The sequence below is a fragment of the Salmo salar genome, chromosome ssa04, assembly GCF_905237065.1.
Source record: "Salmo salar chromosome ssa04, Ssal_v3.1, whole genome shotgun sequence".
In the NCBI taxonomy this organism is placed as follows: Eukaryota; Metazoa; Chordata; class Actinopteri; order Salmoniformes; family Salmonidae; genus Salmo; species Salmo salar.
This window is the reverse complement of record NC_059445.1, coordinates 25,296,321-25,311,395: the sequence shown is the minus strand read 5'-3', so window position 1 is coordinate 25,311,395 and position 15,075 is coordinate 25,296,321. Positions and strand designations below refer to the sequence as shown.

Here is a 15,075-nt window from a genome sequence, read left to right as displayed (position 1 = left end):
CCGTTACAGAAGCAGAAATATGGAAACTGTATGTCCTCATATTTATACCCCAGTGAAACAGGAAGTCATGGCTTACCACTTAAGTGTTCCTAATCACTCAGGTGAACTTAAAAATGTAAAATATGAATGGGAATATACTTGATTTATTTCTAGGTGTGCCAATAATTGTGGCACACATGTTTCGGAGAAAAATATGTTTCACATTTATTTCACGTATTAATTTCAATAATTTTACTTCAATTAAAGGTTCGATTTTTGTGAACATATTGAATGAAAGACCAAAGCGGATAAACAGCAAAGACATTTTTTAACAACCTGTTTTGCTCATATTTACCAAGGGTGCCAATATTAGTGAGGGCACTGTATAGCGAAGTACATTTTATGATGTACCATTAGCTAGAGCTAGGCAAAAGTTGGCAAACGTTAGCTAGCTAGCTCACTAACTTTAGCTATTATGTTTGCCTCAATCACACGAGACCTGAGTCAAACAATGAAACAAGCGGCCAAACTATTAAAGAGCAACATATTCCGACGTAATGTGAGTTTTTATAAGTCAGTATAGCAATGTAACGTTATTGATCTGTCAGTTTCCCTAGCTAATTCACTACTTTTCACACTGACACAGTATAAACAGCTCTACAGACTTCACTGTCATGGTGCACAGTCAGTACACAACACTATGCTCATCATGTCTTAGCAGGATCAGATGGTGACAGGTGTCCCAGCAGGGTCAGACAGCCAGGGAAGACCAGTCGATGGAGCTCAGGTGAATTTTGCAATATATTATAACAATCAGTGAATGGATACAAAGTTCCATCTTGAGTTGATGGGTAGGCTACAGTGTGATCTGGGAATAATGGTAATTTCAATTATTGAACCATTGATTGTTTTCTTGGATAATATAATGTATAAATGTACACCAAGGTAATTATTTGTCATGCCTCATCTGAGCAGTATCAGATGGTGACAGGGGTCTCATCAGGGTCAGGCAGTCAGGGAAGACCAGTCTGTGACTGCGCAGAGGGGAACTTTTGCAGATACAACACTTTACTCTCTCAGTGCAGCAAACACTGGACAGGCAAGAAGCTTCAAGATTAAAATGATTTTAAAGCAGTTAGACAAACCTCTAAAGTTGATTTCCAAACTGTATCATGGGTTGATAGTGGCTTTTCACGATGACACAAAACATGTAAAATAAAAATGTATGGAAGACCAGGGAGACACTATTGATGATGATGAATGGATACAGATATGCCCTGTCATGTTCATATAATCTCAGACATAAATGACTGCATTTTAAGATCATCCATAGAATGTACTACAGTGGAAAGAAAAAGTATGTGAACCCTTCGATATTACCTGGAGTCTAATTCACAACACAGCCCCTTTTTTTTCAATTTTCGCCTAAAATGACATACCCAAATATAACTGCCTGTAACTCAGGACATGAAGCAAGGATATGCATATTCTTGGTACCATTTGAAAGGAAACGCTTTGAAGTTTGTGGAAATGTGAAAGGAATGTAGGAGAATATAACACAATAGATCTGGTAAAAGATAATACATAGAAAAAAACCAACCATTCTTTTGTATTTTTTTGTACAATCATCTTTGAAATGCAAGAGAAAGGCGATAAGGTATTATTCCAGCCCAGCTGCAATTTCGATTTTGTCCACTAGATGGCAGCAGTGTATGTGCAACGGTTTAGACTGATCCAATGAACCATTGCATTTCTGTTCAAAATGTTGTATCAAGACATCCCAAATGTGCCTAATTTGTTTATTAATAGCTTTTCATGTTCAAAACTGTGCACTCTCCTCAAACAATAGCATGGTATTATTTCACTGTAATAGCTACTGTAAATTGGACAGTGCAGTTAGATTAACAAGGATTTAAGCTTTCTGCCAATATCAGATATGTCTATGTCATGGAAAATGTTCTTGTTACTTACAACCTCATGCTAATTGCATTAGCTCAACCGTCCCTTGGAAGGGACACCAATCACAAAGATGTTTTAATTAATAACACACAAACAATTATATGCTTTCATGTCTTTATTGAACACACCGTGTAAACATTCACAGTGCAGGGTGGAAAAAGTATGCGAACCCTTGGTTTTAATATCTGGTTGACCCTACTTTGGCAGCAATAACCTCAACCAAAGTGTTCTGTAGTTGCGGATCAGACCTGCACAACGGTCAGGAGGAATGTTGGACCGTTCAGCAATATTCTTGGGATGTCTGGTGTGAACCGCCCTCTTGAGGTCATGCCACAGCATCTCAATTGGGTTGAGGTCAGGACTCTGACTGGACCACTCCAGAAGGCATATTTTCTTCTGTGAAGCCATTCTGTTGTTAATTTACTTCTGTGTTTTGGGTCGTTGTCCTGTTGCATTACCCAACTTCTGTTGAGCTTCAATTGGCGGACAGATAGCCTTACATTCTCGTGCAAAATGTCTTGATAAACTTTGGAATACATTTTTCCGTCGTTGACAGCAAGCTGTCCAGGCCCTGAGGCAGCAAAGCAGCTCCAAACCATGATGCTCCTTCCACCATACTTTACAGTTGAGATGAGATTTTGATGTTGATGTGCTGTGCCTTTTTTTCTCCACACATAGTGATGTGTGTTCCTTCTAAACAACTAAACTTTATTTTCATCTGTCAACAGAAAATGTTGCCAGGAGCGCTGTGGAACATCCAGATGCTCTTTTGTTAACTTCAGTGTGTGCAACAATGTGTGCAACAATGTTTTTTTTGGACAGCAGTGTCTTCTTCCGTGTTGTCCTCCCATGAACACCATTCTTGTTTACTATTTTACGTATCACAGACTTGTCAACAGAGATGTAAGCATGTTCCAGAGGTGTCTTTAAGTCCGTAGCTGACACTCTATGTTTGTTCTTAACCTCATTGAGCATTCTGCACTGTACTCTTGCAGTCCTCTTCGCGGGGCGGCCACTCTAACCGTGGACTGATGAACATCAAGGCTTTTAGAGATACTTTTGTAACCCTCTCCAGCTTTATGCAAGTCAACTTTTCTTAATCTTGGGTCTTCTGAGATCTCTTTTGTTTGAGGCATGGTTCACATCAGGCAATGCTTATTGTGAATAGCAAACTCACATTTTGTGAGTGTTTTTATAGGGCAGGGCAGCTCTAACCAACATCTCCAATCTCGTGTCAATGATTGTACTCCAGGTTGGCAGACTCCTGATTCCAATTAACTTTTGGAGAAAGCCTAGGGTTTTTCCAAACTACACTGTGAATGTTTAAATGATGCAATCAAAATAGACAATAAAAATACAATAATTTGTGTGTTATTAGTTTAAGCAGACTGCATTTGTCTGTTGTGACTTAGATGAAGAGCAGATCAAATTTGATGACCAATTTATGCAGAAATCCAGATAATTCCAAAGGGTTCACATACTTCTTCTTGCCACTGTATATGAAAGTTAAATTGAATATCATGCATTCAGAAATGGCATTATTCTGCTGGAGGTGTAAAGCACAAAAGGGGGAAAATTTGCAAATGTTATTGTCTTGTGAATGGTGGATGAATTTTGGCAAAGAGTATGTTCTTTTATCTCATTATGTCCACATATTCTCCCTGTTTTTGTTTGCTTGGAAATGTTGATACTGGAGACTGTTATCAGAAGAAACCGTGTAACCTAGCATTTATAGCGGCTAAGAAATGCATTGCCATTAATTGGAAGGTTGGTTATCCTCCCACAATGTCACAATGGATGGCAGAAATGTCAAGTTATGTATCACTAGATTTGATTTATTACACAATTAAGGGTATACTGTGCAACTTTCATAACATCTGTATTCCTTATATCGAATACTGTATGATAAATGGAGTCTGTATTGAAAACATGCCCACGTCAGGTGAGATACCCACTTAGGCAATCCCTAGCTGCCAGGCTGCTCAGTCTTGGCCCTTGGGGTCACTCTGGCCTTGGCCTATCACATGTGAAACATATCATGAATGGTTGTAATCTTAATGAAGGGAAAAAGGCCATTCTTGAACATGGGGTGAGACATTCTTACTAATCTGCTAGAGAACCAGTTTGTATTTAAGTATAACTTTTGTATGACTAAGGCCTTTAGTGAGAGGTCTAATGGTTTAATATTTAATCATTTCTGCCCTCTGAATTCATATTCTTAATATACAGTGGGGAGAACAAGTATTTGATACACTGCCGATTTTGCAGTTTTTCCTACTTACAAAGCATGTAGAGGTCTGTAATTTTTATCATAGGTACACTTCAACTGTGAGAGACGGAATCTAAAACAAAAATCCAGAAAAACACATTGTATGATTTGACCCAGCTGCCTCTAATTGGAGGTCATATTTAGTAGGGGTGTTTTTTCCTGTTTGTGGGTAGTTGTTTCCTGTTTAGTGTATGTTCACCTGACGGAACTGTTGTCGGTCGTTTTTGTAATTTTTGTTCTAAGTGTCTTCACAATTAAAGTAAAGTATGAGCACTTCACACGCCGCGCCTTGGTCCCCTTTGTACGACCCGCGTTACACATAAAGAATTACCTCACTCTACCAGAGACCTCTTAATCGTCTTTCAGATACGGATAAAGCTAAGTTAGTTAACCAACAAACTGGATGACATTAACAAGGTTAAGGCAGGAGGTGCTTTCATCAGATCAATGAAAAAATGGCTTGAAGGAGAGCAGAACTCTACTTATTTTTTCATACTGGATACATTTAACTCTAAAAGTAACACCACTCAACAGTTAAAGGGAATGATATGATCTCTGATGTCCCTAGGACAATTGACAACTTCTGTGCCAATATTTACAGGAACTTACAGTACCGTGAATAAGTATTTGCCCACTTTCTGGTTCTCTATTTTTGCATATTTTTGATACTGAATGTTATCAGATCTTCAACCAAAACCTAGTATTAAATAAAGGGAACCTGAGTTTACAAATAACAACAAAATGCCCTTGTGTGTATAAGTAATTCCCCCCTTACACTCAATAACCTTTAGCTGCAATGACTGCAACCATTGTTTTTATTTCACCTTTATTTAACCAGTTAGGCCAGTTGAGAACAAGTTCTCATTTACAACTGCGACCTGGCCAAGATAAAGCAAAGCAAATGCTTCCTGTAGTTGTTGATCAGTCTCTCACATCACTGTGGAGGAATTTTGTCCACTCTTGCATGCATAACTGCTTTAACTCAGTGACATTTGTAGGTTTTCAAGCATGAACTGCTTGTTTCAAGTTCTGCCGCAACATCTAAATTGGGATTGGGTCTGGACTTTGACCCAGCCATTCCAAAACTAAAAATGTGTTGATTTTAAACAATTTTCATGTAGACTTGTCTGTTTTTGATAATTGTCTTGCTGCATGACCCAGCTGCGCTTCAGCTCACAGACAATTCTCTGATACATAGCAGAATTCATGTTTCCTTCTATGGCAAGTCATCCAGGTCCTGAGGCAGCAAAGCATCCACAATCCATCACACTACCACCTGTTTGACCGTTGGTATGAGGTTCTTACTGTGGAATGCAATGTTTGGTTTTCACCAGACATAATGGGACCCATCTCATCAAGAAACAAAAAAATGGAAGCACTTGGATGATCATCAAGACTCTTGGAAGAATGTTCTACGGACAGATGAGTCAAAGGTATAACTTTTTGGACGACTTGTTTCCCATTATGCCTGGCGAAAACAAAACACACCTTGGGTAAATCAGAGCTAGGTCTAACCTGCTTATGAGAAACCAAGGCCATACAGGTCATTCATTCATTCTAACCATTGATCCCAGTGGAGTCACTGTGTACAGCTGTCCCGATGGCCGACGCTCTGTCTAACCGGCTAATAATCATTGCATGCAATACGATTTCGGCAACTACAGTAACTTTACCTTCATATCACCCCAAAATAATTTTACAAATACAAATTATGCACTTAATGTGCATCGTTTTGACACAGATTCCCACATTTGTGTTTTTTGCTGAATATTTACCTGAACTAGGACACTAAAGGAAAACAAAACAAACATTGGCTCAAAGCTGTGTTATACAAAAAAATCTTGGTGGAAATCTGTGTTAAAACAGATAACACTAAGTTTATCTTGTGTAGGCCTACTTTTAAAGTTATTTCTGGATGATAATTAAGTTGAATGTTCAAGGTTTCCAAAACTGTATCACAATCAAGGATCAACTGTTGCACGATTGAGCATTTCACACTTGACCAAATCACCTCAGCTAATCAAAAGGGAAGTTGAGTATCTCCAATGTGGAGTCAGAAGGGCATGGTATTACCAGGGATAACAAAATTAGATTTGATTTAAATCCTTTCCACAGCTCACATACGTATAAAGAAAGCACAAAAACACACAAGACACAAGCAAAAGAGACAATTAGACAGAGGCCTAATCAGGCATGACATTCCCAGCCGATGTCAGTCTACATAGAGACCACTTCAACCATTTCCATGATGGTTCCATATCATTTCAAAATGAAGCCTGGAAAGTAAATAGGCCTACAATTGAAGTTGCATGTACTAGTCTAATCAAAGCTGGGATAAGACCTGAGGTGGTAAGAAAAAAGTTGACTATACACAGCACAGTTCAATCATATCTTGTAAATTATTTCGTACTTAATTTTGTTGTCTGATTCCTGTTACGTTTTTATGTGTTTGACGTCCACGGTCTGTGAGGCAAATGAAGCAGAGGGCTTTGTGACCAAATGGCGGTTGCTTGAGCAGAGAGTAGTTATTGTTAGTCAGCCAGTGTAGTCAGCAGAGGCTTGGCTTTCACTCGTCCAGGTATTAATCTGAGCAATAATAAAAGACAGAAAGTGAAATATTTTTGTTGCTAAAAGTTACAAAACATTTGCAGAGCCTCTATTAGAGTATGCCTAGTAGAGTGTAAATCCAGATTAAGGCCATTATAGGCTATAGTCAGTCTTGGCAGTTACCGATATGCAAGAAGTGATTTTCATTAATCAAAGTAATACAATGGCTATTTCCTATTTTTCTACCCTTAATAACTTCTTCTCATGTTTTGACATCTATGTCCTCAAGCATTTAGTCGACCTGTGGATAATTACTTTTAGTAGTAGTAGTAGTAGTAGTGGTGGTGGTAGTAGCATCCTCATTTTGTATTTTTTGTAGTTCTTACTAACACATCCTTCTCTTCCTAGATGAAGATGGTGTGTGAAGCTGGGAAGAGGGCAGAAGGCAGCACCCCATTGGCCTTCATGGTATGGATTGAGTACCCTAAGAACGATAAACCCATATTCCATCATTCAGGTAATGTACTTTTCAAATACATATTATGTACTATGAGCGACATGTTGTGGCTTGTGCAATGCACTTTTATCTAAAATAAGATGCGGCTAACAGTGAAACCTAGAATTTTCAGGCCTGTTATATAACATGTCATAGTGTTAAGATAACAAATGAATAGTCTAACCCAAATTAGCAGATGTTATGCTTTGTTACAGTCTCATAAATGATGACTTAGTCTATGTAATTTGATACATTGAAGAGATGGGGATATTTGATGGAAGTAGAATTATTCAGAAGGGAAGCACTGTGCTTTCAATGACAGTTGTTGTGCAGTGTAGATATGATTCATTCTGGCTATAAAAAAAAATCCATGTGAAGACCCTAGGTTCCTGAAAGGCATTTGGACAGGAAGTGGAAAGTGGAAAGTCGAACTCCTGGAACACTCCCAGAAAAAGAAAGCCCCCCCAAAAAAGAATTTGAGATGTAAACTTTTGTTTTTATTGGTCATGAATTTGTATGTTTTATGTCTCTCTGTATGTCATGAATTTGTTTCCTATCGCAGTGCATTTTCTTGTACGTAAAACAAATATTGGAAAATCTGACAAAGAAATCTCTAGGAGACAAAATTAAATTAGCTGTGAATAACCGTTACTCGCTCTGAACCACATCGCTCCTTTGCTGTTCTTTGGAAGCAAAACATCTGATTGAAACCAATATTATTGAGTGCAAACGATTTGGTTTAATTTGAAGTTATTTATGTGGGAGTTTACATTCTAGGGAATAAGCTGGTTTGCTGGGTCCTCCATATTACATTACATGACTCGGTTTTATGTAATAACAAAAAAAAAAAGTTTGGAACTTTGATGCGTGTACTAATGCAAATCCATGTTATATGTGGTTAGTTTTATGCTACCTTCCCTTTAATGCATTTTCTTGGTCAACAGCCAGGTGTGTTTTTCCAATTAGGGGGTAGTTGAAATTTACACTATTGTGACCCGGAGGAAAATGGAGGAGAGTCATGCTTTTTCAATTTCAGTCAAGGGGAAGGTTCAGTATTTTTTTATTTAGTACAGGGGAGGGTCATGTCATTTGTTACCTTCTCCCATTTCTAATCAACTCATCCCTAACCACTGGCCCCTCTGACTTCATGATGGCCAATCGCTCCCCTTCTCAAAAAAACAACACTCGACCCCTCTGATGTCAAACTACAGACCGGTATCCCTTTCTTTTCTTTCCAAAACACTTGAGCATGCTGTCTCTGACCAACTCTCTGGTTATCTCTCTCAGAACGATCTTCTTAACCCTAACCAGTCAGGCTTAAAGGCGGCTCACTCAACTGAGACCGTTCTCCTCTGTGTCACAGAGGCTCTCTTCTCTGCCAAAGCTGACTCTCTCTCTCATCCTACTAGATCTGTCCACTACCTTCGCCAACATGGACCATCAGATCTTCTCCTTCCTGCTCTTCTCCTTCCAACTTCTGACACCCAAGTGGCAACATGGGTCTAAACTTAGATGTCGGCCAACCACCTCAAGACCAACCTCGACAAAACAGAGCTGATCTTCCTCCCGGGAAAGGCCTTCGCGTGACCCTGGACAACACCCTGTCGTTCTCTGTAAACATCAAAGCAGGGACCTGCTCCTGCAGGTTCATGCTGTACAACATCCGTAGAGTACAATATTTCCTCACACAGGAAGCGGTGCAGGTCCTAATCCAGACACTTGTCATCTCCCATCTAGACTACTGCAACTCTCTGTTGGCTAGGCTCCACTCTTGTCCCATCCAACCCCTGCAACTTACCCAGAATCCCGCAGCCCACCTGGTGTTCAACCTTCCTAAGTTCTCCCATGTCACCCCGCTCCTCCTCACACTGCATTGGCTTCCAGTCGAAGCTCGAATCATCTTTACGACCCTGGTGGTTACCTATGGAGCAGCAAGGGGAACTGCACCTTCTTACCTTCAGGCTATGCTCAAAGCCTACATCCAAAACCGAGCACTCCATTCCGCCACCTCTGGAATCTTGGCCCTCCCACCCCTTGGCCCTGGCACCCCAGCTCCCGCTCAGCCCAGTCAAAGCTCTTCTCTGGTGGAAACGCATTTATGCGCAAATATTTATATAAAAACCATCATATCGAAGTAAACTTGGAGTCACACGATGATACAGTGTGTGGTCCTCCCACTACGACTCGGAAACCATGCAGTTTATTAGGCTATAGATGAAATAACTTATGAACTTCACAGGGTGTTGAAATTGCACTGTGATCTTGATGCTCCTTTCCAATAAATATCGAGGATCTGATTCTGGTGACATGATGATCAATACTTGACTGCCGTTTTACATATAAAAAAATCCATAATAATCTCATCATGTAGACCAGGGGTAGGGAACCTTGTTCCTGGAGTTCAGCAGGTACTGCAGGATTTTGTTCCAACTAGGCACCATACCTGACCAACTGAGATAATTCAGCAGTTCAGTGATTGCTAAATTCAACACACCTGGTCTTCCAGGTCGGTTAAATCAATAACATGAAGTGTCTGCGGCACTTCATCAACAGGGTTGCCTACCCCTGATGTAAACTTTACCCGCACAGCCTTAACACTATCTGTGATCTGTTGGCTAGAGTGCACATGCCAGAACCATAGCACACATTTGCTCGTGACAATACTATTGGTATAGTTGAAAGTGCGATGGAAACATAATACATAACTTTCGATTTTTATTCAGTACATGAAAACTTAAGCGAAAAAGTGCATTTTGTGTGCGTTACGTCATCAAACACTGATTTTTATCCTTGAAATGTCAATTTGGTAGAAAAACACCAGAGGTGGGAAAATGCGCATATTTTTTCTTTATGCGTATTCTAGGGTATTTGCATGAAAATCTGTCCCAATTGGATGAAAACCTAGCTTATGACATAGAAGGTTGCGCTACAAACTTCTATAGCCGAGGAGACAAATTGACTTTGCTTGGGAAGTAATGTGTGATTCTGTCACTATCAATTGAAGTTCAACATTTCAACAGGCAATTAAACAACATACTAACTCTAAGTCAGTCAGGAGTAAGTCAGGAATGAACGAAAATGAATTATTTAGGCTATATTCATATTATTTCAAGGCTATAGCCTGCCATTTAAGAAATTAATTGAAGCATTTGTGACACGCAGGCAGGAGGCAGGAGCGCTCAGCATTTCAACAACATCAACAACAACAGCACTGTAAAACCTCTTCAGGAATGGTGTGCCTAAAACAGGACAGTTGTTGTTCAATATGCGATAATGTTTTTTAAAAATTTTACCTGGATGGGACAAGAGTTAAGAGCAAATTCTTATTTTCAATGACAGCCTAAGAACAGTGGGTTAACTCTGCCTTGTTTAGGGGCAGAACGACAGATTTTTACCTTGTCAGCTCAGGGATTTGATCTTGCAACCTTTCGGTTACTAGTCCAACACTCTAAACACTAGGCTACCTACCGCCCATGTGACTATAATGAAGTTGTAAACAATAGCCAACTTTCTGGGACATAGACATGGACATGTCTTATATGGGCAGAAAGCTTACATTCTTGTTAAAACCTGTTATGGCTTGAATCCCGTTAGCGGGATTGATATGATGACAGCCAGTGAAAGTGCACGGCGGCAAATTCAAAACAACAGAAATTTCATCATTACAATTTCTCAAACATACAAGTATTATACACCATTTTAAAGATAAGATTCTCCTTAATCTAACCACAGTGTCCGATTTCAAAAAGGCTTTACGGCGAAAGCAAAACATTAGACTGAGTGAATGAGCACATCAATTTACAAAAATACTCATCATAAACGTTGATTAAATTTACAACAGTTACTGAAAGAATTATAGATATACTACTCCTTAATGCTACCGCTGTGTCAGATTTTAAAATAGCTTTTCGGCGAAAGCACGTTTGTCAATATTCTGAGTACAGAGCTCAACCGTCAAAGCAAGCTATACAGATACCAGCAAAGTTCTGGAGTCAACTAAACTCAGAATTAGTATTATAAATATTCCCTTACCTTTGCTGATCTTGGTCGGAATGCACTACCAGGGCTCCTACTTCCACAAGAAATGTTATTTTTGTTCAAAATACTCCATATTTATGTCCAAATACCTCCGTTTTGTTCGTGCGTACAGATCACTATCCAAAGGCATAACGCGTGTGCGTAAAATAAGAGACAAAAAGTCAAATAGTTCCATTACCGTTCGTAGAAACATGTCAAAACGATGTTTACAATCAGTCCTTAGGGTCTTTTAAAATAAAACGTAGATAATATTCCAACCGGACAATAACGTATTCATTACAGAAGAAAAAGAATGAGCGGAGCGCCAGTGTGAACGCACAGTAAACAATTCACTGCTCCCAGGCAGTCCACTGATAGACTGAGCTCCTGTTCTCTGCCCAGTAACAGGAGACACATGAAAGACGTTTCTAAAGGCTGTTGACAGCCAATGGAAGCCTTAGAAAGTGCAAAATGACCCCACAGACACTGTAGTTTGAATAGGGATTAGATAGAAGAACTACAAATCACTTCCTGGTTGGATTCTTTCTCAGGTTTTTGCCTGCCATATGAGTTCTGTTATACTCACAGACATCATTCAAACAGTTTTAGAAACTTTAGAGTGTTTTCTATCCAAATCTACTAATAATATGCATATCTTAGTTTCTGGGAGTGAGTAGGAGGCAGTTTACTCTGGGCACGTCAGTCATCCAAGCAACTCAATACTGCCACCATCCTTAAGAAGTTAACCTAACTGCAGTGTCCAATTTACAGAAGCCATCACAGCAAAAGAATACGATGCAATTGTTTGAGGATAGTGCACAATAACAAAACACTTTTATCACGGCAACTCCTCGCAGACAAGATACAACATTTTGTGTAGTAATGTAATTCTTCACTGGATCAGTCTGAAAATTTTGCACACACACTGCTGGCATGTTGTGGACAACATCTTAATTACACATAGAATCATATCTCAATGTATGGCCTTGCATGTTTTTTTGTTTGTATTATCTTTTACCAGATCTAATGTGTTATATTCTCCTACATTCATTTCACATTTCCACAAACTTCAAGGTGTTCCCTTTCAAATAGTAACAAGAATATGCATATCTTTGCTTCAAGTACTGAGCTATAGATGTGGTTATGCCATTGTAGGAGAAAATCAAACCTTAGCAACATGCATATCCATTTTGCATTTAGGATGTATAAATAGACATTTCCAATAACAATTACTTATAATTAAACAATAATGACACAAAAATTGCCTTACTAAGCTATACAGTCATTCTACAGTGCCTTTGAATTAACTTTAAGAAACACGAGTTTGTCCAGTCTTTGGTTTGAGAATCATGTGGTGAGCTACGCATGCCTAGTTTGTTAATTTAGCATAGCAGATGCTCTTGTATTCCCATGCCCACAGTCAACACAAATCTATTTTGTAACAACAATATCATGGAATAAAATATAATAAATTAGTAGATAGTTTCCTGAATGTAAAAAAAGTTACAAGTGCATATACTGTAGGCCTACCTGATGATATTTACATTTACATTTTTAGTCATTCAGCAGACGCTCTTATCCAGAGCGACTTACAGTGGTGAATACATTTCATGCATTTTTTTTGTTTGTTTTGTTTTTTGTACTGGCCCCCCATGGGAATCGAACCCACAACCCTGACGTTGCATACACCATGCTCTACACACCATGCTCACACACATTGTTAAAAAACAAATGTCTTTTTCTCAAATTCGAAGATTAGAAACTTCAGATGTAACTGGTTCATTTTTACACTGTTAGCACTGTTCCTAACTTAGACCATCTTCTTTTTTAACAGCCTGTATTGAAATCACAACCTTCTCACACTATCTTAAATACTTTGAGGGCTTGTTTCCCAGACACATATTAGGCCTAGTCCTGGACTAAAAGCCTATTTTAATGGAGATTCTACATTGTGCATACTCTTTAGTCCAGGGCTTAATCTGTGTCCAGGAAACAGGCCCTGAATGTTTGATCTACGGGGGTTCTTCATTTTGTTGATGGACCTATGCTCATTGTCATTCAATAATGCAACACCATGGAGGAGATTCCACACTCTAGTTCTTATCACGACAATAATGTTTTAAATTGTCACACGAAATATAAACACAGTTGTTCATATTACAGTTTCAGAAAAGGGAAGTTGTTCAAGAGCAGCGCTTTAGGCAAGTTGGACAAACATCTAATGCAGTGAGTTGATAAAATCTTGTTACCAAGAGAAAATGCTCTCTCTTCTCCATCCTGAACACAGAGGAGAATGACTTGTGTGAGCTCACATTCAAGCCCAACATTCAAATAAGAGGCAAATTCAGTCAGTCAGATCATTAGTCCCAGAGAAATAGATGACATAGTCACCTCGAGTTACTCAAATGGATCAACTTCGCTTTCTCTATGAGATACAACAGAGTTTGTCTGCACAAATTTTTTTCACACAACTGTTGTTAGGTGTAGCCATCAACGCTTGTGAACATAGCCACGGGAAATAGGGGTGCTATAGCACCCCCTGAAAAATAAAAAAGAAGGAAAAAAACTAACAGCGACCAGCCCCCACCATCAAACTGCTTTCTGCGGCTATGCTTGTGTAATTGCTTTTGCACAGAAAATCTCCCTACAACCTTAGCAAATGGATCGCTGCCTCCTTTTATATTTGTTGTGTAACTTGAGGGTGTAGGCTACGCCTGGAACAACAGTGGAAGTCCCATAAAATTGTATAAAGCATCAGGTAGCCAAGCCTGCAGATATAGTAATTACATTTGGGAACATAACTAATAAGACTAATAAGCCGACATGTATAGCTTACACATATATATGACATTTCTGTATCACATGGAAAAATGTCTAAAGGTGTCACAAATGAGTTTAACAACAGCTGTCTCTAGTCTCAAGTCTCTACAACCACAGTCACAATAATCAAGGGGCACATACCGAAGAGATACAGTAGCGTCACCTTCTGTTTTTTTCTTTGAGAAAACAGCATTGTAGCCAATCATCCAACTGGTTCCACACAATCATCTACAAATGACATAGTCTGAGATACTCGACAAGAGCGCCCAGACATTAAGTTTGTTAGTTTAAGCTGTCCCAGGGGCCGGGTGGGTGGAGTTAGTAACAGCTATAACTCCATCTACAGCTGTATTTGCTTTTCACACACAACACAAAAAAGAGGAGGGGCATGGAGGGAGATATTATCCTGTTATCGGAGCGGCAGCCTTGGTGGTGTACCCAGGAATCTTTGCTGTGTTTTTCAATATGATGAAACCGCATCAAAGGTAACACCTGTTAATTTGTCTCTCAAAAGACTGTTATAGATTAACTTATCCTGTGTGCCTTCTTTCTTCTCCAGATAATTTTTGAATGTTGAGTGATGGTGGATGAGCATTCCATTTCGAGGCAGAGAGAGAGAGCGAGAGAGGGGGGGAGAGCGAGGGGGAGAGGGAGAGAGAGAGAGGGGGGAGCGAGAGAGGTGGGAGAGTGAGAGAGGGGGGAGAGCGAGAGAGGGGAGAGCAAGAGAAGGGAGGAGAGAGAGAAAACAGCCAGGGACACTCGTTAATCATTCTTGATTAAACATTATTATTATATATTTTTTTACATCAAATAAAATGACATTTTATTGGTCACATGCACATATTTAGCAGATATTACTGCGGGTGTAGCGACGTGCATTTATTTAAAGGATATTGTATGTTTTGTTTTGTGAACAATTTGACCAGGTGACACAATAATGATCGATTTGAACAGGGCGTAATGTGTTTAGTGTCTTTGTGTGCAGACA

At 39.3% G+C, this 15,075-nt stretch overlaps 1 protein-coding gene across 6 annotated transcripts in view; it reads right to left on the bottom strand.

Annotated features, from left to right (window-relative positions):
• The window catches only part of LOC106598658 (T-cell surface antigen CD2), an 80,808-nt gene extending 66,158 nt beyond the window's left edge, over positions 1-14,650 (bottom strand). For 2 of the 6 annotated variants that reach the window (XM_045716741.1, XM_045716747.1), the window contains exon 1: positions 14,229-14,611. In XM_045716741.1, the coding sequence (XP_045572697.1) occupies positions 14,229-14,280 (52 nt within the window). In that variant the 5' untranslated portion in view covers positions 14,281-14,611. Of the gene's footprint in view, positions 1-14,228 lie in introns of all 6 variants that reach the window. The other 4 variants (XM_045716744.1, XM_045716743.1, XM_045716745.1 and 1 more) reach the window with 3 other exon arrangements.
• Positions 14,651-15,075: the final 425 nt, after the last annotated feature.